Here is a 23,671-nt window from a genome sequence, read left to right on the forward strand (position 1 = left end):
AGTGAAGACTCCTAGTGTTACGACACAGATATACTGTTCCTTTTTTTTTTTTTTGAGACAGAGTCTCATTATGTAGACCTGGCTAGCCTGGAACTATGTAGACCAGGCTGGCCTTGATAAACACAGAGATTCCCCTGCCTCTGATTAAAGGCATGGGCTGCTATGCCCCAGCCGTCACCACTTTGTGTTGTTTCTGTAATGAAGCCCCACCAGCGAAATCATCATTTGTTTGTTCCTGGTATGAAAGTTTAAACACTCCTCTTTCTCTAAAGTTTAAAGAAACCCACAAACTTCAAACACAAAAAGCCCAGGCAGAGCGTCGTCTTCCTTTTGGCCAAGATAAGCTGTGCCATGTCCCTGGTGCCATTCCCATAATTATCAACCGTTAACCTTGTCGTTTTTGTCACACAGGACACTTTACAAGCTTGGTGTGCAGAACCTCAGGTTGCTCAATGGTCCACCAGATGTCCATCAATGCCAAGAGAGCCAAGCACCTTGATTTTTAGCCAAACCTGTGACGGTACCAACTTGCCACTTCCCCTTTATAGCTCATAATTCCGCTGAGTGAGAGTGCCCCTGCCTTCCTGGTGGTACCCTCCTGACCGATTCGGGGGTTTGTTAACATTTCCTGCTGTGAACTGGGGTTGTTCTAGAAAGGAAACAGGAAAAAGGAAACAAACCAAATAAACAGAAGCATTCTGATGAGATCTAGATAAGGGTCGAGATGGAAGGTTTAGTTCTGAAGGGACCAACCTTGAGAGAAACAGGAGGCAAACTCCGGGGAAGGCCACCTTGGCAGAGAGACAGGGGTAAAGAAGTCAGCTAACTGCTAGTTCCCACTTACTAGGCCCACACAAGCACTGGTTGAGACCTGCTGAGCCAGTTCTCACAGGGCCTGAGGTGTCCTTCCCCACCAGGCCAGCCATCTTTCAAGGAAGTGTCTCTGGTAGAAGCCGAGGTCTCCCTGACTGAGAGCTCAGCTTTCCCTTCATTATAGCTAGGCCAGGACAACCACCCCCTGTGTCTTTAAAGAATCATAAAATCCACCTCTGTTCTTAAAAAATTTATTATGAAAATTTCAAACAACTACAAGCACAGGGTACCAGCACTCTCTTCCTGGACACCAGGTAGCTTCAGCCTTGGCAGGCGTGATGGAGGGAGACACTTGTCACGCATCCTTAGCATCCTTATCAACTCTCGGTGGGCTCTTCAGCAGGGGACAGAGGAAACACAGAAGGAGCAATCACAGGTAAAAGGTCTCCCCAGGAGCTGGCTCGGGCACAGCGATACAGATCCCTACGGCACGGGAAAGAGGCATTAGCATGGGCTGTCGGTTCTTGTTACATTTCCCCAACTGGCCGTAACTCCTATACCTGCCATGCCGACGGGCTGTAACCACAGCGTGCTGCATGTGCCCGTCTGGACAACAGAGGTGGCAGTGCACGTGGCGAGGCCGTTTAAGGACAGGCTGGGTGACACGGGGCCAGCGATTAGCCTCCTTCGGAGAGCCCCTTGCCAGGATTGCCATAGAGAACGTTTCCTCTTTCGGCTTCTTATTCTAAAAGAAGAATACAGGAGCTATTTAGAGGGAACAAACCTTTTAGCTCCCTTCCCCTTCCGTGCCTGAAGTCCTTTCTCACAGTCTAGAAATCACACAGAGCTCCAGCTCTTCCCACCTCTCTCTCTCTCTCTCTCTCTCTCTCTCTCTCTCTCTCTCTCTCCCCTGTTCTCCCAGGCTATTTCTCCTTGTGCAGCACTCCGAGCATACATACATACCCTACATACCCAGCTGAAGGGGATGGGATGGTAAGCCTGGGAGAAGCTGCAGGCCAGTGGCTGGGAGGCTGTCAGCTGAGGACAAGGAAGCTCATGGGGACACTGTGAACACACACAAGACGCATCCATGGTGTTAGGGCTGGGGGGAGGGCTCACCTGGCAAAGGTGCTCGCTGCACAACCCAACGGCCTGAATCGGATCAGAGAAGGAGAGGACAGACTCCCGGAAGCTGTCTTCTGACCTCCACAAGCACGCTGTAGCATGCACACACGCACCCACATCATACACACAATGAAACGTAAAATAAATTTAACAGTATCTAGAAATAAAGACTTTAAAAGTATATTTAAAATGGTAAAGTGTCAGTGGGGCCAGGAAGAAGGGCGCACAGGAGCGAGGGGCCGGGAAAGCAGCGGCAATCACCGGGAGAGGCAGGGAGGACAAAGGCGAGGAGAACGGCTGAGCTTCACCCGCTTGCTCTTCTCGACTACGAGACAGAACAGGAGGAAGTGGTACTTACTGGGGCAAAGACAAAGCCAGGCTGACGGTCCAAAGGGGACTTCTCTTTTTCCTGCAATCGAGGAAATACAGCTGAACCTGTGGGCTCCACCTTCAAAATCCAACCTCTGCACGTGGAGAAGCGAGGGCTCCTCACAATAATTCTAATATCGACAAGCCAAGTTCGTCAAGTTAAGCTGGCTACAGCGCTAACGTGCCAAACAATGAACTGTCTTCACCACAGCAGAAGGGCAGGGACTTGGCACTTGGTACTGTATTCTCCCATCAGCAACTCAAAAAAACCCTCATTGGCGCACAATTACATTTAGGATTCTATATTGGCTCACACGGTTTCACTGAGACAAGGTTCTGGCGTCAGCAACACCTTCCATCAGGAATCAGCAAAGTAGTTTTTGAAAGGACGGAGGAGTGAGCAACACCTGTCTCTGAGGTACTTAACCGCAGCCCGCAGTGTGAACGCCGTCAGAGACATGAATATGTGCAGCTCCCAGGGCAACAGGTGCTGTGCTGGCTTTGACCTAGAAATTCTCATTGGCCAACCACTTTGCTTATCATGAGTCACCATTACAAATGTGTCACAGTCATCAGCTCCCAGGGCAGTAACAGTCACTTACGACAGAAAGGTGGAGGACTGAGGAACCTCACCTGGAGGACCAGGTCCCTGGCATCCATGAGAAGACGGTGCCCAGCTTTTGTTCCGTTCTCTACCAGCACCTGTTTACAGACAGAGAAAACAAGCAGGCACTCTGAATCCCATGAAACAAAGGTCAGCAGCTCTGTCAGGGCACTGTGTAAAAGGAGATGGATAGATACCCTAAGAAAGTGCACAGAGACCTAGAAAAGAGAAATACTACCTGATGACGAGAGGGCAAGGCACAGACCCACAGAACTTGAGGGAAAAGGATTTCAACTCACCAGAAAATGGCTTGTCTTACGCCACAAGTTCTGGACTACCTCAGTGCGATCAGCCTTGCTTGGCAGTTCACTGAGGGCGAAGGCCGACACGACCACATCAAACTGGACCTGAGGACCCAGACAAGGGACGCAACAGACCTGACATCTCCCAAAGCACCACAAATGCCTAGCCTCGAAATCCTCCTGACCGCAAGATGTCTCATTATGTAACCCAGCTTGGACCCGCATTAATGGTAATCCTCCTGCCTCAGCTCCTGAGTCTTGAGATTACAGGTGTGCGCCACGATGCCTAGTTTTAAATTTCCTCTACTGCTTCTTTGTCTTCCAACACACAATGAGGGATTTCAAGGCTGCAACCGCAGCTGTCTATCTGCCACACTATATCCGAGAAGAGCCTACTTGCTACTTGCCTTGGGTGACACAGGAAGAAAGTGTCTGAAAAAGACACCTGGGACACAGGGCTTCCCTGATTCTGAACCACCTATGGAAGAAAGATGCGGCAGCTGAGAGTGAACAGCAACTTTACAGCCAGAAGCTTACACTCAACTAAGAGACATGCCTCAGATGATGACACCAGCCCAGAGGTGCAGGACTGTAAGGGAATACTAACAAGGTGGCCTACTAACCCCATCCAACCATTCCGAGTCCCACGAAGGCCCCTAACAGTGCTTCACTATAGTAATGGAAGGAGCCCAGATTATCTTAATTTATAGCTTTCTCCTCTATGTCCCAATAAAACACTTTCCTAATTCCCCCAATTTTTGGAAATCCCTGGATTAGAACTTGGTCTCACCTTTTAGTAGCTTTTCGGCCAAACCCAACATGGCAGCTGAACTGTCCACACACACATATTCACGGAGGCTCTGGCCCCAAGTACTGTGAGCAGCCCTGAGATGGCAAGATGAAAACCACCAACTTTTATGACACACAGACATTCCTCCAAGAGACCCACCTGCTCTCAATCCCACCCCTGGGGAATCAGGACACTACATTCACACAGATAAACTGACACTACATTCACACAGATAAACTAAGAGTGTTATTTTCTTAGTGCATTTACAGCTTTTGAAATAAAAGGCAGATGATTCCAAAACTGACTTGTAGACAAAAAAAATTTGACTGGTACGTGAAATCTACTCCGCACACTAAATTGCTTTCTCTTTGAACCCGAGCACTGAGCCTTTTTCATGGGTTACTTCTTTGACTCTGACCCTAACACAGACATCGTCTTCTGCCTTGCCTAATCCAAGGGCAGCAACATTCTATGTCCAGCTTGCTTGTTCTCTAGTATCCCAGTTTCTTGATACTGAGGTGGTATAGGAAATCTGACTCTCTAGAATGAACAGACATGACTAAGGGGTTAAGAAAGCCATTTACCAGGCAACAGAACCAGTGCCACATCCAAAGTCCATCAACGTTTGTGGCTGGAACTCCGGAATTCGAGCCTGGATCTGGAGAGTCAATAGAAATACTTTGAGATGGGAAACATCTCAGTGATTCTAAACCTTTCTCACAGAATTTTTTTAAAGGATAAATTAATGTGCTCATAACATTCCAAGGACTCCTATCACAAAAGACTAATTTACAGAGAATAGAACCAATGATAAAAGGGGTCAGGTGGGAAGCTGAGAGACTTGCACCTCATGGAAGGCCCTGAAAACTGCTGCGAAGCCACCATCCAATCTGGCTGCCATATATATCAGACTCAGTTCCTCATTATAGCTGCAAAAAAAAAAAAAAAAGAAAAAAAAATCAGAGTCATCCCCACTAGGAAATAAACCCAGCCCCACAGTGACCCCAGAAAGTTTAGGAAATGAAAAATTTGGAAAAGACTCTTCTGGGTTTCACTTTCCAATACAGAACAGTGTCCAGGGTGCGCTCTCCATCACAAGGTGACTAATTCTCTTAGCGCTCCTCAGATTCAACCTTTCTTCTTTGTACACTTCCTGCCAGTCCTTACTTGAGTCTCTGCCAATGGTAGGTGGTTCTGCGCAGCGCCTGCAGCACTGCCCCGCGAAGTTTTTCCTCTGTCTGAGTCGAGTCTAGGGTGAGAAGGGCTGGAGGTGAGGACCAGCGAGAACTGGTCAGATCCAATGTAGTACACTGCCTACCCAATCCTCCTCCACTCTCACCTGAGAAAGTGCTCAAAGCTCAGAGAGGTCAGACCCAGAGAAAACCTCGGGAGAGAGTAAACCACCACCGTAGCCAGAGTGTATCGGACAGTATCTTGCCTCTAATAAGTACTTTAGTCAACTTAACCTATCTAAGTTTTGCTTCATAGTAAACAGAAGTCTGATAAAAATTTAAAAACTTTTACATTTATGTATTGTGTGCGATTAGATCTGGGTCAACTCTTACCTCCAACCATTTGGTAGAAGGTCATCAGATTTGGTGGCAAGGACTTTTACTCTGAGCCATCTCTCCTGCCCATGCAATAAAAACTTAAAAGCTAGAATAAGGGCATTTTTTATGGACATTTTCACTTCCCTTACACTTAGGAGTGAGACACTTTCAATATTCCCATAGAAATGGGCTTGAAAGTCTAAGTCTCATGACTGTGTTGAGCTCAGTACCACATAGTAAAATTCTACAAATACCCACTACAGTGGTTTGACTGAGAACAGTCCCCATTGGTTCATTGATTTGAATGCTTGGTCACCAGGGAATGGCACTATTTGAAAGGATCAGGAGGTGTGGCCTTTTTGGAGGAAGTGTATCACTGGAGGTAGGCTTTGAGGTTTCAAAAGGCCATGCCAAGCCCAAAGTCTCTCTCTTTCTGTTGCCTGCAGATCCAAATGTGGAACTCTCAGCTACTTCTCCAGCCCCATGTCTGAATACATGCTGACAAGAGACTAAATCTCTGAAACTGTAAGCCAGCTCCAGTTAAAATGCTTTCTTGTATAAGAGTTGCCGTGGTCACGGTTCTCCTCATAGCAACAGAACACTAAGACACCTACTCTGAACCAGGTATTGCGGGAAATGCAGAGAATACAAGAATAAAGTGCAAATTTGCAATATTAAGTTCACAATCTTGAAAATAATCTTAAATGTAATCATTTTCTACTCCTGAAGTGAGTTTCAGTACTTACTAGCCAGGCACCCATACGGCCTTTATTTTACCTGAATCAACATGTAGTCATAATCTTCCAGACTTGAAGAGGTAGAGAAAAAAAAATCAAGAAAACAAAAAATCCAAAGATCGAAATCTCTGACCTTTATTCAATCTCCAAGGGCAACCTCTGGCCCAGTCTACCTTCCGGTAGGCATCAGATAACAACTGCTGTTACTACATCAAATAAGAAACAACAGCATTGATCTGAGAGATTTAAATTATTCCTTGCCCCTAACTTCTCACTGACATTTCAATCTGGTTTACTTTTAGTCTTAAATCCTACCTTGGTTTTCCAGGAATTTTTTCTCAAGATCCGCAGCGCGTCTTTGCAACTCCTCGGGCTCTACTGGCAAGTGTCGGCTCCAGAGATAGTTGCTGAGTGCCTGCACCTGCTTCTCTACACTGCGGACGGGTCTCTCTGTGGCCACAGATGGAAAGACCCATCACTACGTGCTGGCCTCGTTTTGTCTCTTTGGTTCCCCATTCCCGCAGTTTCTCACCAAGAAGCAGTAACTGCGCGGCGTTAGCCAGTGCTTGCGGGAGCCGCACGTGCGGAAGACGCAGGATGCCGGGATGCTTACGATGGGGCTTCTTCCCCAGAAAATCGGAATTGTTGTCTACCTGGGACACACCGGGCACAAGGGCAGCGAATGCCTGCAGACCGCGAAAGAAACAGAAAGGGTGCAGGTGCTTGCTGCGGGAGGCATTGCCGAGGTCGCTCCTCCTCCGAGGGATGGCTCTGGAAACCCAGCTCTTTGCCAGCAGAGGAAGGATGCACTTACTCGGGACTGGGGTCCCCGAAGGCTGCGGCACGATCTGCAGCACGTCAGTAGAAATTTCACCTCCTTGGCGGTAGCCATGGCTGCAGGACACACCGGAAACGGAAGTGCACGTGCCTGTGACCCTCAGGCCAAGTAGCTAAAAGCATCTTCCGTGGAACTTCGACCCGGACGGTATCAACTAATGAGAAGAGGGAGTGTTTGCTAGCAGCCAATAAGCGATCTCTATGTACATCTTTTTGCGACGGAAGCCGTACATGGGAGGGGCTTGGTCGCCAGAAGGGGCGTGGTCTTAAACCTGCGCGGGCCTGGGGGCGGGGACCAGCGCGGGAGGAGCGTGTTGGGGGCGGGGACCAGTGGGCAGGGGCAGGGGCGGGGCTGAGAGTTGGGTGGGCAGGTGAAGACAACGTGTTGACTTCCTTTGTCTTCGTCGGTGCTGGAGAATTCTGAGCCTTGGCTCGTTTCCCTGTGTAAAACGGGAGAATACCGTAACAAAAATCAGATTTACATGACCGAAAGCTAATAATTATTATAGTTAGCAATTTAATAAATATAAAGCCTAATTGGTTTACTTTTTCTTCCACTTATTAGTTGTCTTTCCGAGTATGTTCCAGGTTTTCTGTTAAGAACTTACACTGAATTCCTCCCACAAACCTCTCTGTTACTAACCTAATTTTTCACGTGGTTAAATGTGCACACGATCATGAACTTATTAGGTGACAGCTGAATTAAACGCTAGGGAATTGAAAGTCCGACTTACACCGTTAAACAATGCACCATGTTGGGTGTTGTTGATCCTTGGAATGCAAATGAAGAATTTTATGCTAAATGTTCCAAAGTGGCATTAAAAAGGCCTCGCGGCGCTGTAAACTCCCCGATTCCTGGCAGGATTCCTGGCAGCCAGCAGCACTTTACAAGGCTGTGGTTTTAACCTTTTGCGGGTAGGAGAGTACCCTGCATAGTCATCAGTCCAGATAGAATAATTACAGGACCACATATGAGCAACTGTATTAGCTGGATACTTACACGCCTGGTTTGTATTTGAGTCGTAGAGATTTGATTTTTATCAGCTGTGGAAATGTGCTATCTACTGCAGTCCTTTTCGAGTTTTTCTTTTTCTTTCTTGTTTGTTTTTGTTTGTTTGTTTTTTTTTCAGAGAGGGTCTCTACATAGCCCTGACAGGCCTGGAACTCACTACCCAGACCAACCTGGCTTAGACCGCCCAGAGATCTGCCAGCCTCTGTCTCCCAAGTGCTGAGTTTAATGGCTGTGCCACTATGCCTAGCCTACACTTGGCATTTCTTGTACTTTGGTTTGATGTTAAATTACTGGCTTGTGCTGAAACAGTAAATATCATTGCCCTGTACAGGTCTGTCATGATAGAAGATTGACTGGGTTGTTTTGTTGTTGTTGTTACAGGCAGGTATCAGAACATAGGATAGGACCCCTGGGGCTTGGCGTTTGACCGTGAGATTCTAAAGCAGTGACAGTTGATGCCTTTAGAGGGTTATTGTAATGACTAAATATGAATATGTCCGGGTCAAAGTAAACCGTCAATACATTTATTGCTATTGTTTTTATATGTACTTTGGGAATTCAGAGGGACATGACTATATATTTAAGTTGTTATTCTTCATCCATATCATCTTAAAAACATATATATATAAACTTCAACAGTTTTGGGGCCAGGTAAGACTGAACATTGGGGAATGAGAAGAAATCCGAGAACTGGTGGTGTCTGTGAATGACATCCCTCTTTTCCCTGTCCAACTGCTAATAGAGATATGCTTTCCTCCCCACTCCCCCCTAATGGCCTACTTGGCATTGTTCCTTTTCATTGGAAATGTAATATCTCAAGAGTTGACTGTGGTGGTTTGGATGGGAATGACCCCATGGGCTCATATATTTGAATTCTTTGTTTGTTTTTTTGAGACAGGGGTTCTCTGTGTAACAGCTCTGTCCTGGAACTCCATTTGTAGACCAGGCTGGCCTCAAACTCACAAACTCCTCCTACCTCTGCCTCCTGAGTGCTGGGATCAAAGGAATGTGCCACCACTGTGCTATGTTTGAATTCTTTGATCTCAGTTGTTTGAACTGTTATGGAAGGATTAGTGGGTGTGGCCTTGTTGGAGGACGTGGATCACTGGGGGTGGGCTTTGAGGTTTCAGAAAACTGGTGCCATTCCCAGCATGCTCTCTGCCTTCTGCTTGCAGTTCCATCTGTGAGCTCCCAACTGTTTCTGATACCATGCCTTTATTCCAAAAGTGTGGATGCGAATCCTCTGGAATCATTAACCTCAAGTAAACACTTTCTTTTACAAATTGCTCTGATCATGATGATTTATCACAGTAATAGAACAGTAACTAACACACTGACTTAGACCTAAATGTGTGTCTTTTTGTTGTTGCTTTTTGAGACAATCTTGCAGTATTGCCCAAGCTGACTTTCAACTCACAATCCTGCCTCTGTCTCTGGAGTTCTGGGATTCTAGGTACATGCCACTGTGTTCTTCTGCTTTGTTTTTGATTGTTTTGAGACAGGATCTGACTATGTATCCCTGGCTGATCTGGAACTTGATATGTAGACCAGGCTAGCCTCTAACAGAGATCCGTATGCCTCTCAAGTACTGGAGTTAAAGGTATGAGCTCTTACACCTGGCATTATCACCATGTTCTTAATTCAAAGTTTTGTTTAACTTAACTAAATAAAACAAAACCCTGCAACAACATCATCCTCATGAGTCCAGAATGCCCGGAAGATATATAAAAAACAAACATAAATCTTTGGATACTGAACGTGCATAATTAGCACTGAAATGCTATAAAGGATCACTTTCTGTGCTCAGCAATGGACTGGAGCAATGGCTCAGCAGGTAAAAGTGCACACTCATCTTCCAGAGGATCCTGGTTCGGGTTCCAGGCCTTGCTGTGTAATCAGGGTGATCTCAAACTCAAGGCACTCCTCCTGCCTCTGTTTCTCGAGTGCTGGGATTATAGGTGTGTGCGCACCACCACCATCAGCTGCTTTTTCTCCTCCTCCTCCTCCTCCCCCTCCTCCTCCCCCCCTCCTCCCCCTCCTCCTCCTCCCCCTCCTCCTCCCCCTCCTCCTCTTCTTCCTCCTGCTCCATCTTCTGTTGCTGTTATTCTACCACCCCCACTATTTTCCTCCTCTCCCTCCCCTTCCTTGTCTCCGTCTCTGCTCCTCCTCATTTGATAGGGTCTTCCTATGTAACCCAGGCTGGCCTTGACCTTGTGACCCTTCTGTCTTTGCCTCTGGAGCGCTAGAATTTACAGGTGCATGCTATCTGTGTGCTGGGAGGCTATCATTTGAAAAGAGAAGCCATATCGTATAAATAACATATTTTCCAATAAATGTACTTTTTGTTTTTATTTCAGAACATCAATTGCTTTTGAATTTTTTTCTGTAAAAATTTGGCTTATATCTCTGTGTCAAGCTCACCTCAGACTTTTGCTGCCGTACCCCCATGTCACAAGATTGTGCCTAGCTTTGGGGGTCTAGGCATGAGAAAGCGGTTTCATTCTTCAGAGGTCTGGTAACACCAAACTGTGATTAGGACATATAAGCCAACTAAACTTTTTTCTTTTCCAAGTTGCTTTTGGTATGGGGCTTATTGCAGCAGCGGAAAAACCTAACTAAGACACCAGTTCCCGAATCTCTGGGGGTGGTATGCTGTGTGATTTCCATGTAATCTTCAGCCCAGCTATGGACTCGTCCCATGGTGACTGGGGTGCTAAATCAGAGAATAATTTTCTTCAAGAGAAGTCAGGCCACTCCATATAAGTAGAAGAGTCAGGGATGCCTCCATTTATTTCCCTCACCTGCCAATCATGTGAGTCTGACTCACCCTGGGGTGATTAGGTGTCTGCAGGGCAGTCTCCCACTCGCTGGGGGAAGCACTCAATTAACTGCAAGCACGGACAGCCTCAGTTTCGATTTCCTGGAAGATAACAAGTTAGTACTCAGCCTGCTCCTCACCACTGCCGGACACTATTGCATACATCTTGGGAGGGGTCAGGTGTAATGCCGCTCCAGTTACAGGATCCCCGGCTCGTGATTCTGTGCGATCCTCGGCCTAGAGCTGGGTGCATGACATCAAGCCTGTGAAGGTGAAGAATTCTCACTGGAGGGTAGAGGCAGCTGTGGTCCCTGGGAGAAGAACGGGTGGGCAGGAGGCAGGGACGGGAAAGGGGTGGAGGGAGCAGTCAGAAGGCGGGGTTAAGCAATCTCTTTCTTCCCCCTCCTTCCCACGCCTCTTTTCTTTCCTTCTGTCTCTTTTTTCCCTCCCTTCCCTCTTCTCTCCTTGCTTCCTTCCCTTTCTCCTTTCCTCTCCTTTTCCTGGGGAAGTACTCAACCACTGGGCTACATCTCTAGCACTTTTTGTATCTTTTTATTTTGAGACAGGCTCTTACTAAGCTGCCCAGGCAGGCTTGGAACTTGTGCTCTTCTTGCCTCAGGCTCCTTTGTGGTTGGGATGACAGGCCTGAGTCACTGCAGGTTGAGCAGAATGAAGAGGATTCTAATGCAAATGCCAGAGCTCTTTATTTCAAGGCCAATTGGAGAGACTCACCATTGTCTGACTTTGATTAAGTCATTGAAACATCCTGAGGCTCAGCTATCTCCTCATACAATGGGATTGTGAAATACTTGCTTTGATTTACAAGGATATGGGGAGATCTGATGTAAAAGTCTAAGAAGCCAGCCAAATGATCTGTCCTGACTGAAACAGGAAACTGGGGCATTCAAGGCAAGGGAGCACACAGTGCAAACTGTAACAGCAGGCTCATGTTCATTATTACAGCTCTTTGGATAACAGAGCTACAAGTTTACATTTCAGCAAGCAACCCTGATTAGTAGGCCAGCATTTTCAAGCTTACAATGCATAGCAGTGCTACCTTTTTTTTCAGAAAGACATCTGAGGCATGGAAACATCACTTGACCTGACTATTCTCTAAGTTGAGGAAGGTTGCAGGCATTCCTGTGTTCCATCCCGAATTTACTGGCATTCCAAATTCCCTCCATGAGAAATATGATCCCCTATCCATGTCATAAATTCATTATATCCTCAGAACCTTAATTCAAATCCCAACATAAAAGAAAAAGCTTCCTAATCCCTAAAGCAAGTTGCCAATGCAGGTTTGGCATTTATTGAGTAGTTCAGGTGAGAATCAACTGTCCTTTGGGACAGGGGCATCTCTTGTCCTCTGCTTAGAAGGATGTGGCCCTTTTCTTGGGTGGTAGACCCATCCACTCTAGTGTCTTCACCCTATCTGGGAGCAAGAACCATGATCAGCAGAGACTGGAGAATGGCTCAGCAGATAGAGAGCTCAGAGCACTTGCTCCTGTAGAGGAGTGAAGTTCAGTGCCCAGGACCCACACTGGGTAATTCATAATAACCTGTCACTCCAGCTCCAGGGGACCTGACGCCCTCATCTGCCCTCTGAGAGCACCTACACTCACATGCACACAATCCCCTCGTGAACACACACACACACACACACACACACACACACACACACACACACACTTAAAGAAATATGATTAAGAATATTCTGGGCCATGGCAGAGGCATAGAAATAAAGAAGGAACACTGAAGAAGTGAAGGAAAAGGATGACCAAGCCAGTTTCTGGGATGGCGAAGAAGAGAGAGTAGGAAATGTGGGGAGGAATTCCAGCGGAGGCATTTTGCATACGATATTTATTTCTTTCCTTCAAAACATTTTTTTTTAAAGTCTGGCAAGGATTTGTTAGGAAGCTCATTAGTCACAGTGAATAAAAGCCGTGAACTGAAGAACCAGCGTCCCCAGATTCGAGCCCTGAGTTTACAACACAAGTTAGAAGCACGTAAACACCAAGGAGGTCCCGAGGGTAATCTCCAGGAAGTCTCAGTCTTACCCCAGCCAGGTCACCCACACAGAGAGAGGACTTCATGCTCTCACACCTGCTTGGCTAGACAGTGAGAAGAGACCTCCCCTAAGCAGTCATTTACCAGGAGACTCCTTCCTTTCCAGCCACCATCATGGGACACTTGTGTGTGTGACATATGACACCAACTGGGCACCCTGACACAAATGCTGAACAAAGGCAAGGCGGAGGAACAAGCAGGGACATGTGTTTCTAGTTGGAGATCTTCTTGACGGCTAACACAAACACAAAACCCTTGCAGAAGGATTCCTGCAGCCGAGGAAGCTTCTTCTTCTTCTTCTTCTCCTTCTCCTTCTCCTCCTCCTCCTCCTCCTCCTTCTTCTTTTAAAAGGACAAATCACACAAAAAAACCTGCCCCAAGCAACAAGACCCATGGGATCCCATGGCCACACTGACTGGAAAAGCAAACGTTATTCATGACTGCCAGATGCCACCCAGCCTAAGCCCGTTTCTACAGTGACTTAGAGAACGTCTGTCCCTTGGCACCCACATGCTCCTGGTGGTGAGGCGGTTTCCACAGGCCAGGTGCCTGCAGCAACCCCCAGACCGAGCCTGGCCGAGGCTGTATGCAGCAGGCAACTCTTGCTGGAGCCTCCTCGGTCCCTCCCAGCAGGTGGTCGCACATCTTCACTGACAGTGCATCTGAGGGAGCCTGGGCCGGCCTGTAAGAAATGAGGTGTGTCTGTGGGGTGACCTGATGGACCCGGTGGTCTGCTGGGTTAGCTGATGCTTCGTAATTGCAGCCGGTCACCTCATGCCGGCGAAGCTCAGTCCACTCTCCTCTCAAGCAGGATAGAAGATCTTCGTGGTATCTGCTCCCAAGTTCTTTGAAATATGAATAGAGAGATGATAGACACCGGAAAACCGGGAATTTTTTGTAGCATATTCTAATTCTCCTGTAATATCTAATTCTCCTATAATATCTCGGTTCGGACTGAAGGTCTGATCAGGTTCCCTTTGTGTATCATCAAAGGACATCTGTGGAGTGTTCTTGTACAGACTCATCTCAGGGGATGTGAGTCATCGTCCTCTCCCATTATGATGAGGCCTTTGAGCTTGACATTGCCCGTACGTGGAATATTAGACAGAAGCTCTTCATCTGCATCACTTTCAACAAACTTGGAGCGGACCGACCGCTCCTCCCAGGTCTTGAAGACACCGCTGCCCTCTCGGCTCTTGTTGAGGCACCAGGTACCGCAGTCGCTCCAGGTCGGTGTGCAGGTACAGCCCGTGTGCCAGGCCTTGCTGCTCGTGACACCACCAGCCTGCGACTCCCGGGGGTTGGCGCTTGCTCCACTCCTCAAAACATCTTTTTAACATTCATTCATTCATTCATTCATTCATTCATTCATTCAGTGTGTGTGTGTGTGTGTGTGTGTGTGTGAGAGAGAGAGAGAGAGAGAGAGAGAGAGAGAGGCTACACACAGGCACATGTGTGGAGATCAGAAGACAACTCATGGGAGTTGGTTCTCTTCTTTCAGTATGTGGCTCCTGGGGATCAAACTCAGGTCATCAGGCTTGGTAGCAAGCACCTTAACCCACTGAGGCATCTCACTGGCCCTGGCATTTCTTGACAATGAGAGGAAGGAGACACAAAGAAAGGGACTGTTTCACACTTCACGACTCTCAAAGAAGATATGGCTTCCACAAAGACCCTCCTCTTGCCTCTGCTTCTAGGTCAGATGTTCTTCTAACTCAAACTCTGTGTAGACATGGTCATTCCTCTTTAGCATGCAGGATCTGGGACAATTTCAACCAGTGCTGTGATTAGGAGCAGAGAAGGGTCTGAAAGCGCACCAACACCTTCAAATACAAGAGAATAAATGACATGCGGGCCCTATACCTACCGGATGTTGGAATCCTTCAATGAACTAGGGAACTTAAGCTAACCAACACATGGGTTTCTCTGTAGGGTCCCACCCCTCTAACTGTCACCATAGGTCCAAATGTCCTCTTGGAGAAGTCGGTACTGTGTGTAGTGGGTTCACATGGAGAGCTGGTCTCCTGGGCTATGGGGTCCTACAGGAGGCTGTCTGGGAACCTCAGTATTGGTGTCCACAGTGGCTGGACTGGTTTACATTCCCACCAGCAGTGTAGAAAGGCTCCCTTCTGTGTGCATCCTCACCAGCATTGGTGGTCATTTGATTCCTTGCGTTCTGAGTGGGAATGACATGAAAACATCACTGGCCTCAGAAAGCTGCAGATTAAGCACAAGGCTGTCCTGCAGCCCACGGGACACAGGCTCAATCTGCTTGTTGCTTCAGGACATTTATTCTCTGTTGTGGGATAGTCTTTTTGTACACTCTGAAGATGTGTTTTTGCCAAGGTGCCTTCTGATTGGTTTAATAAAAAGCTGAATGGCCAAGAGCGAGACAGGAAGAGGTTAGGTGGGACTTCCAGGAACAGAGAGGACCCTGGGAAGAAGAAAGGTGGGGTTGCCAGCAGTATGGGCAGTATGGAGAGATGAGGTATCAAGCCACATGACAGAAAGTAGATGAAAATAAAAGGGTTAATTTAAGATATAAGAGCTAGTTAGGAACAAACCTAGGCTATAGGCCGAGCTTTCAACATTAATAAGTTTCTGTGTCATTGCTTGGGAGCGAGCTGGTGACCCAAAGAAAAATCTGACTACAATCCTCTTCTCCAAAAGATAGACAAGTCTAAAGGACATCTTTGCATCATGAGCCTCAGCTGTTTCAGTGGAGCAGACATAAAGAAGGAGAGGAGGGGAGTGAGGGCGTGTGTGCAGAGAACCTTGCTCTGGCTTAAGAGCAAAGTCTCTGGAGGTATGGCTCTGGGGTCAGGCTGTGTGGCCTCATTTTGACAGTGCCAGGGTTCATTTCACAAATTCTGCAGGGTTTGGGATTTCTGTTCCCACAGACCCTCTTCCCAGGCTCAGAGGGAGAATGTGGAACAGATGTTTGGCCATTTAATATATATATATATATATATATATATATATATATATATATATATATATATATATATATATATATACACATATATATAGTGCATGTATATATTAAATTAAAGAACTATACACAGTAAAAAGACATATTTTATGTGTTTATAAAACTACATGTAAATTAAGTATGTGCAATGAAAGTATGTCACACACACACATACACATTCATTTTATTCACAGTTCCTGGCTTAAAATTTCCTTTCCAAGGCAGATCATAGAAACTACACTTTCTCTTTCCTAAAATGGGGCATCAGACCTTTAATTCCTCACATTTTCTCTATTGGAGCTAACCATAAAGAAAACTACTGGCCCAGTGTGGTGGTGCATGCATTTAATCGTAGCTCTTAGGTGGCAGAGGGCAGGCAGATCTCTCAATTCCAGGCCATCTGGTCTACAGAGTTCCAGAATAGACAGGATAACAGAGAAATCCTGTCTCAAAAACAAAACAAAGCTCAGAGGTTAAGAGCACCGACTGCTGGCTGTTCTTCCAGAGGTCATGAGTTCAATACTTAGCAACCACAGGGTGGCTCACAACCATCTATAATGAGATCTGGTGCCCTCTTCTGGTGAGTAGGCATACATGCAGACAGAACACTATATAAATAAATAAATCTTTTGGAGAGAAAAAAAAAAAAAAAAAAAAGCCGGGCAGTGGTGGTGCACGCCTTTGATGCCAGCATTTGGGAGGCAGAGGCAGGCGGATCTCTGAGTTCAAGGCCAGCCTGGTCTACAAAGTGAGTTTCAGGACAGCAAGGACTAAACAGGAAAACCCTGTCTTGAAAAACCAAAACAAACAAACAAAACAAAACAAAAAGCAAACAAAAAATAAGAAAGAAAGGAAGGATGAAAGAAAGAAAGAAAAAGAGAAGAGAAGAGAAAAGAAAAAGAAAAAAAGAAAAATTTCTGAACAACCACGTGTAACAGGATGTGTTAAGACCCTTCACCTCAGGAGAGATCTGGCTGCACTCCCAGGATGAAGGAATGCTGTACAGAAAAGCCAAGAAGGTGGACAGACGGATGTCTGTGGATTTCTCCACAGAGGTTTTTATCATCAGACAGCGATGTTTTGTCCAATCATATTCCCGCATTGTCCTACATGCTTCTGTCATGACTACGCAGTGAAGTCTCCATAAGAAAGCCAACAGGACTGCTGGACATGTGGCACTTCCTGAAGGGAGGCATGCTGGAGAGGGCATGAAGGCCATGTGCCTGCTGGCCCCACACCTCACCCTATACAGCTCTCCATCTTTGCATTTGGGGTATCTTGTATAAAAAAACCAGGAGATGTGTTTCCCGAGTTCTGTGATCCACTTGAGGAAATAACTTACTGAGGAAGGCTTTATGTCACTTCCAGTTTATGGACAGAAACATCGGCACAGTAACCATGTGAGAAGTCAGCAGAGGTGGTTTGGGGGACTGAGCTCTCACACTGTGGATTTGATGCTGTCTCTGGGTAGATAATGACAGCAGTGTTGAATTAGAGGCCAGGCAGCTGCTGCTGGTTGGGGATCTGATGGATTGCTTGCTAGTGGAGAGAAAATTCCCCACAGTGTTGCTGTTGCAGAAGTGATGTGTGGCAAGAAACCGACTTTATTCACAGATGATGTCCTCAGGTGTTTGTTTCTGAGATTCCAGTTTTCTCTCCTAAAAGCAGTAAGTAGTCAGTTTTGTTGCCCCTTCAGAGATGTCTATATACATGCTTAAGTATGTGCATACGTAAAGGCGTGTGTGTGTGTGTGTGTGTGTGTGTGTGTGTGTGTGTGTGTGTGTGTTGCATTGTGTCTAAATAGTTTATCAGCTTTAAATTGTGCAGTGCTTTGAGCAATGATGAAATCATGCTCTATGTTAGTCTTTCCCAGTCCCACTGGGGCATGAGTCACCCTTCCGTCCAGCCTGTCACCCTCTCTGAACTATTTGCCCTCCAGTCCTTTAGTTCAGATTGTCAGAATTGCTAGATCAGCTGCCAAGGTTCACAGTGCTTGAGTTGGAGTACCTTTAGTTTTACTTAATGATGCTCCTACTCCTGAGTGGGCCAGTGAGAGGGTTCAGCAGATAAAAGACTTGATCCCTGGAACTCCCATGGTGGAAGAAGAGAACCAATTCCCACAAACTGAGTACTGACCTCCACAAATGAGCTGTGATGAGTGTGCATGTGGAGGTCACACACAGTCATACTGAAAAATGTTAAACCAAACAAACTAACAAACAAACCTCCAGATCTCCCGGGTTTAAGAATAGTGCTGCTTGGCTCTTTGGTTATGTCAAAGAGAAGCCACACTGTGCATCCTTTTAAGCAAGAAGAAGAAAATCCTTGACTTAAGAAGAACATCATTATATGGCAAGGTTTCTATGGGTTACATAATAAATGGATCTATTTGTAAACTTGTTGAGGAGATAAAAGAAAGCTGAAGACGTAGATCTGTGGGAGGGAGCTTGCCTAGAATGAACAAGGCCCTGGGTTCAATTCAAAGGCCCTGGGTTAAATACACACACACACACACACACACACACACACAGAGAGAGAGAGAGAGAGAGAGAGAGAGAGAGAGAGAGAGAGAGAGAGAGAGAGAGAGAGAGAGACTCATGCTAACTTCAATGTGCAAAAGTTATAGCTGAAGCCTGAAATCAATACCAGCATGGTAAGGTTCTGATGAGGGCCTCTAACACTACCTTGCTATAACTGCACTTAGAAAGAGCTACAAGGTTCCACTTTCATGACTAATTACTTCCCAAAGTCCCTAGTTTGGGGGTTTCTGGTACCATTACATTGTAGATAAGAATGTTTCTTTTTTAAAAAAATATTTATTTATTTTATGTATGCGAGTGACCTGTCTTCATGCACACCAGAAGAGGGAATCGGATCCCGTAACAGATGGTTTCGAGCCACCACGTGGTTGCTGGAAATTGAACTCAGGACCTCTGGAAGAGCAGCCAATGCTCTTAACCACTGAGCCATCTCTCCAGCCCCTGGAATGTTTCTGTAAGAGGAAATCAGAGTTTGCTTTTTATTAGTTTAGAGGAGATTGAGAGATGAGAGTAAACTTCCCTGCTCTTTGAGATTTCTGGGGAGAAAAGCTATGAAATGATGTTTGTTGATATACTCACCTCCCCAGGACACAAACAAATCCACTCACCTGGGTGGTTGGAGAACTCTTACTGCTAAAACCACTCTTCAATCTTTTGTGCTACTCTCTAACGGGGACTATTGGGGTCCAGCCCCTCGATAGTCCTCTCCCAGGGTCTGGGAAGACTCTACAACCAGCTGATAATCTAATCTTTGACGATGTTAAATGATTCTACGTACACAAAACTCTTTAGTCCATACATTTTATTCTTCTGAGTCAGTTCTCTCTGCACAACTTTGTTTCTGCTCTCACACTTAGCTCCTTTCTTGCCTGATTCTCTCTACATCTTTCTGCTGGTCCTTCTATGGTCTATCTTAATTCTCTCATCTTAGTTCTGCCCCATCTTGGTCTTTCTCATCTCGTTCTTTCTTCCCATCTTAGCTCCTCTTCATCCTTAGTTCCTCTCTATGATCTTCTAAGTTCTCTCTCTTATTCTTTCCCATCCAATTCTTTCCCATCTCCTTAGTTCTTCCCATCTATTCTTACCCACCTAGTTCTTCCCCATCTGGCTCTTCCTCATCTTCCATCTCGTTCCTCTAGTACTCTCTTCTAGCCCTTCAACCTAGTTCTTCCCCATCTCAGTTCATTCTTCTCCATTTCTTACCCATCTAGTTCCTCCATTCTCTTTTCTCTTCTCTGTCTTGTCCTCTCAAGTCTCTGAGGTTTGCAGTTATATACCCATGCAATAGCAAAGCTCTGGCTAAGGCAAAGTCAAAGGCTTGAATTCCCTCAGGGCCAAAAGGAGGGACAATAAGATCCACACAAAAGAGCAGTAATTGCCAGCCATCATCTGCAACCCAAAAGGGAAGCGACTAATGGGGAATAGAATCAACTGAGGGCTAAATTCGGTTAATATCTGAACAAGGGGGATTTTATGTGCTCAACAATAATCTTAGAAGTGGTTAGTTAAAGTGTTAGGAGTCTATCAGTAATGAGTGAAAATAAAACTGCCTTGTTTTCCTTTGGGAGTGTACTGGGTGGCTGGGCAGCCTGAGTCAGCTTGATGCACCTGTAAGTAGAAACCTTTAGTTCTGAGTTAATAGTTAAAGGTAGATCTAAAACTAGAGATAAGACTTTGGAAAGGGAGAAAGTTAAGTTTAATTAGCACATCTGCCAGGCCTTCTCAAACAGGTAGTCTGGATGCTTAAGTCTGTTCTTAGAGAGTACAGAGGTATCTCTGATAAGATACTTTCTTCCGTCTGGGGATAGTCCTGGCCAGATGCTGCTAATGACAATAATTACAGAAAGGACTGAAATTAGAGATCCTGGCTGCATTACCGCACAGAAGGTTATCTAAATATTACTTTTTTTTTTTTTTTTTTTGGTTTTTCGAGACAGGGTTTCTCTGTGCAGCTTTGCGCCTTTCCTGGGACTCACTTGGTAGCCCAGGCTGGCCTCGAACTCACAGAGATCTGCCTGGCTCTGCCTCCCGAGTGCTGGGATTAAAGGCGTGCGCCACCACCGCCCGGCTAAATATTACTTTAATAGAGGGGAAATAGTGCCCAGTGAATGACGGAAAAGCCTCAATAGCATGTGAGAAACTCATAGCAGGAAACGGCTAATAATCAAAAGCCAATATCACCAAGACTCCTTGAGCCTCAGCTTGACCTCTGGAAGGCCCTTGGCTTCTTCCAGGTATTAGTTTGTCATAATCATTTGAAATCCCACTTCATATTATTGCGGCTTGCAGCAACCTCCCCAACGCCCCCTCCCCCCACCCCCGTGTGTGCCTGCCTATGCAATTAGACCACAGGAGGATATCTGGTCTACCCTGCTCTTTCACCCTCTACTTAATTCCTCTGAGACAGGGTCTCCCACTGAACCAGATGCCAGTCTGGCATCCATCAACTCCTTGGACATACCCATGTATTCACAAATGACAGGGTTGGGTTACTGCTGCATGCACCCAAACCTGGCTTTTTACATGGGAGCTGGGGATTGGAACTCATGTCCTCATGCCTGAGGAGCAAATGCTCTGATCCACCCTACTGTCTCCACAGCTCCTTTTGTGCTCAAGCTTGTTGTTTGTTGTTTTGAGACAGGGTTTCTCTGTGTAGCCCTGACCATCCTGGTACTCAATCTGTAGACCAGGCTGGCCTCAAACTCAGAGATCTGCCTGCCTCTGCCTTCTGAGTGCTGGGATTAAAGGCATGTGCCATCGTTCCTGGCTTTGTGCTAATCTTTTGTTTTGCTCACACGTAAACATATTTCTATGGATTAAGCCATAACATAAGTCTCTGTATTTTATATGTAGAAACTTAAGTTAAAACACATACACCTAAGTGTTGTGGAACATTAGTTTGAAATGTGTTACATGTGTTTATGCTGTGGAATATTTGTTTAATGATGCAAAGATGTGTTGCATTCTTTTTTTTTTTTTTTTTTTTTTTGGTTTTTCGAGACAGGGTTTCTCTGTGTAGCTTTGCGCCTTTCCTGGAACTCGCTTTGGAGACCAGGCTGGCCTCGAACTCACAGAGATCCACCTGGCTCTGCCTCCCAGTGCTGGGATTAAAGGCGTGCGCCACCACCGCCCGGCTGTGTTGCATTCTTTTATGTTGCATTTGTTTAACTCTGTGAAGCTGTGTTACTGTGCCTCCCTAAAACACCTGCTTGGTCTAATCAAGAGCTGAATGGCCAATAGCTAGACAAGAAAGACAAATAGGTGGGGCTGGTGGGCAGAAAGAATAAACAGGAGGAGAAATCCAGGGAAGAGAGTGAGAAGGAGAGAGAAGGAGAATAAAAGAGAGAGGAGAATGAGACATGCTCAGGGCCAGAAGCACGGCAGCCATCAGCCAGATATAGAGACATCAAGGAAGTAAGAAATGGAAAAAGGCCTCCAGGCAAAAGGCAGATAAAGAGAACCAGGTTAATTTAAGTTAAAAGAGCTAGTCAGGACTGGATGTTGGTGGCACACACCTTTAATCCCAGCACTCGGGAGGTGGAAGCAGTCGGATCTCTGTGAGTTTGAGGCCAGCCTGGTCTACAGAACTAGTTTCCGGACAGCTAGGGCTGTTACACAGAGAAACCCTGTCTCGGGGAGCGCGGGGCACAGGAGAAGGGGTGGGGTGGGTGGGGGAGGCTAGTCAGAATTGTGCCTAAGCTAGGCTGAACATTCAAACCATTAAGTGCCTGTGTCATGATTTGGGAGCTGGTTGGTGGCCCAAAAGAAAAAGTCTGGTATACCTAAGGCTATGCCAAGATTCTACGATTAGAAAAATCAAAGATTTGAACTAAATCCCAAAGCTTTTTACCCCCAGAATCCTATTCTTTTTTAACATCTGAGCCATCTCTCCAGCCCCAGAATCTTATTCTTATAACTGAGATCCTATCATGGGCTAAAATGTCACTATTATAGTATGTGAAGTGATCCTTTGTATGCCATCTTTACAGGGGAATCACTAGATTGTCCACACTTCCATCAGGGATTCCTGTCTGGTCTGTGTAGGGACTTTGTGAGACATCTGTGTACCAGGATGAGAGAGAGGAAGAAAGGGCCCTGGACCATCTCCCTTGGAAATGTACACAGGACTCCTTCCAACATGCCCTCTCTTTACCTGTTTACCCCAACGCTCCCTCCAACTGCAGTAGATGCTGGATGCTGCTGGAGTTGCTGGGTCTGAGAGACTATGCTCTTGCCTCCCTCCACTGTGTGACCAGGGGACATCTGAGGAAGCCTTAATGGATCGTTGATCTTCAGAGCATGAGTCATGGTCACATAGGAACTTCTTTAGAAGTGCATCGTGGACTATCTTGTATCCACATCTTAGAGGAAGAGCCGAGTAGTGGACAAGTGCTGGGAGTTCCCCACATCTGTTCTGGGGAACAGACTCTGACACAGAGACCAAAATGGTCACGACAGTGAAAAGATGTCTGAGGACAATTATTCTCCTCTCAGACCGGCAAGACAACTGGACATCAAACCTGATGACCTGATATATACCCCTGCACAGAAACTGACAATAGAGAACTGGCTGGAAGAAGCTATCAATATGTTTGTGAATCAGTGGAAGTGACCAGTACTGTCACCTCATGAGAATGCTGTCTAGAAAATGAAATGTGAGAAGAATCAGTTTTGGGTTGAGTGAGACCCTGTCTCAACACACCACCCTCACCCCCACAACCACCCTCACCCCCACCACCATTACTTCCCACCACCCCCACCACCTCCACAACCATCACCACCGATACTTTCTACTCCCTCACCTCCACCACTGTCACACCTCTACCACCATCATCTCCACTGCCATTACCATCTGGACCACCATCACCTGCACCTCTGTTTCCGTGACCACCACCACCACCTCCACCACCTCCACCACCTGCCATCATCCTACTCTCCTGAGTTCTGAAATTAAAAACATGTGAAATCCCTGGTCCATATTCCAGGAGAGACAAACTGAAATTAGATCCTTGAGGAGGGGTCATATCATCTTCTAACAAAATTAATCTACATAAATTTTTACTATCTTTCTCTATCCTTTAAAATAAAAAAAAATAAGTGGTTTTTTTTTTTTTTGTGTGTGTGTGTGTGTGTGTG

At 46.2% G+C, this 23,671-nt stretch overlaps 1 protein-coding gene and 1 pseudogene across 4 annotated transcripts; both read right to left on the reverse strand.

Annotated features, from left to right (window-relative positions):
* Window positions 1-33: 33 nt before the first annotated feature.
* Window positions 34-7,254, reverse strand: Mettl17 (methyltransferase like 17). Of its 4 annotated transcripts, none has more exons than XM_052733327.1 (15): window positions 7,105-7,254; window positions 6,823-6,976; window positions 6,606-6,740; window positions 5,171-5,267; window positions 4,851-4,932; window positions 4,588-4,661; window positions 4,004-4,098; window positions 3,621-3,691; window positions 3,211-3,318; window positions 2,941-3,009; window positions 2,297-2,347; window positions 1,777-1,878; window positions 1,374-1,558; window positions 1,104-1,296; window positions 34-791 (listed from the first exon to the last, which is right to left on the reverse strand). In XM_052733327.1, the coding sequence occupies exons 1-14, from the start codon at window positions 7,180-7,182 to the stop codon at window positions 1,191-1,193; spliced, it is 1,407 nt and encodes a 468-aa protein (XP_052589287.1). In that variant the 5' UTR covers window positions 7,183-7,254; the 3' UTR covers window positions 34-791; window positions 1,104-1,190. The 4 variants fall into 4 exon arrangements, with proteins under 4 accessions (XP_052589287.1, XP_052589289.1, XP_052589288.1 ...); XM_052733329.1 differs by having other exon boundaries at window positions 5,171-5,252; window positions 7,105-7,248; XM_052733328.1 differs by having other exon boundaries at window positions 1,786-1,878; window positions 7,105-7,247.
* Window positions 7,255-13,495: 6,241 nt separating this feature from the next.
* LOC128106953 (PITH domain-containing protein 1-like) lies at window positions 13,496-14,364 on the reverse strand (annotated as a pseudogene).
* Between the last annotated feature and the right edge of the window lie 9,307 nt (window positions 14,365-23,671).

This window comes from Peromyscus californicus, unplaced genomic scaffold (assembly GCF_007827085.1).
Source record: "Peromyscus californicus insignis strain IS unplaced genomic scaffold, ASM782708v3 Scaffold_12__1_contigs__length_115047231, whole genome shotgun sequence".
Taxonomy (NCBI): domain Eukaryota; kingdom Metazoa; phylum Chordata; class Mammalia; order Rodentia; family Cricetidae; genus Peromyscus; species Peromyscus californicus.

Excerpts from the sequence above, each read along its gene's own strand:
- Mettl17 (XM_052733327.1), bottom strand. The coding sequence starts at position 7,182 with ATGGCTACCGCCAAGGAGGTGAAATTTCTACTGACGTGCTGCAGATCG. Across the intron at positions 4,662-4,850 it reads TTTTCAGGGCCTTCCATGAG|ATCCAGGCTCGAATTCCGGA; the intron begins GTGCAAGTCTCT and ends TTGACTCTCCAG. Across the intron at positions 1,559-1,776 it reads CCTTCAGCTGGGTATGTAGG|AATAAGAAGCCGAAAGAGGA; the intron begins GTATGTATGTAT and ends TTCTTCTTTTAG.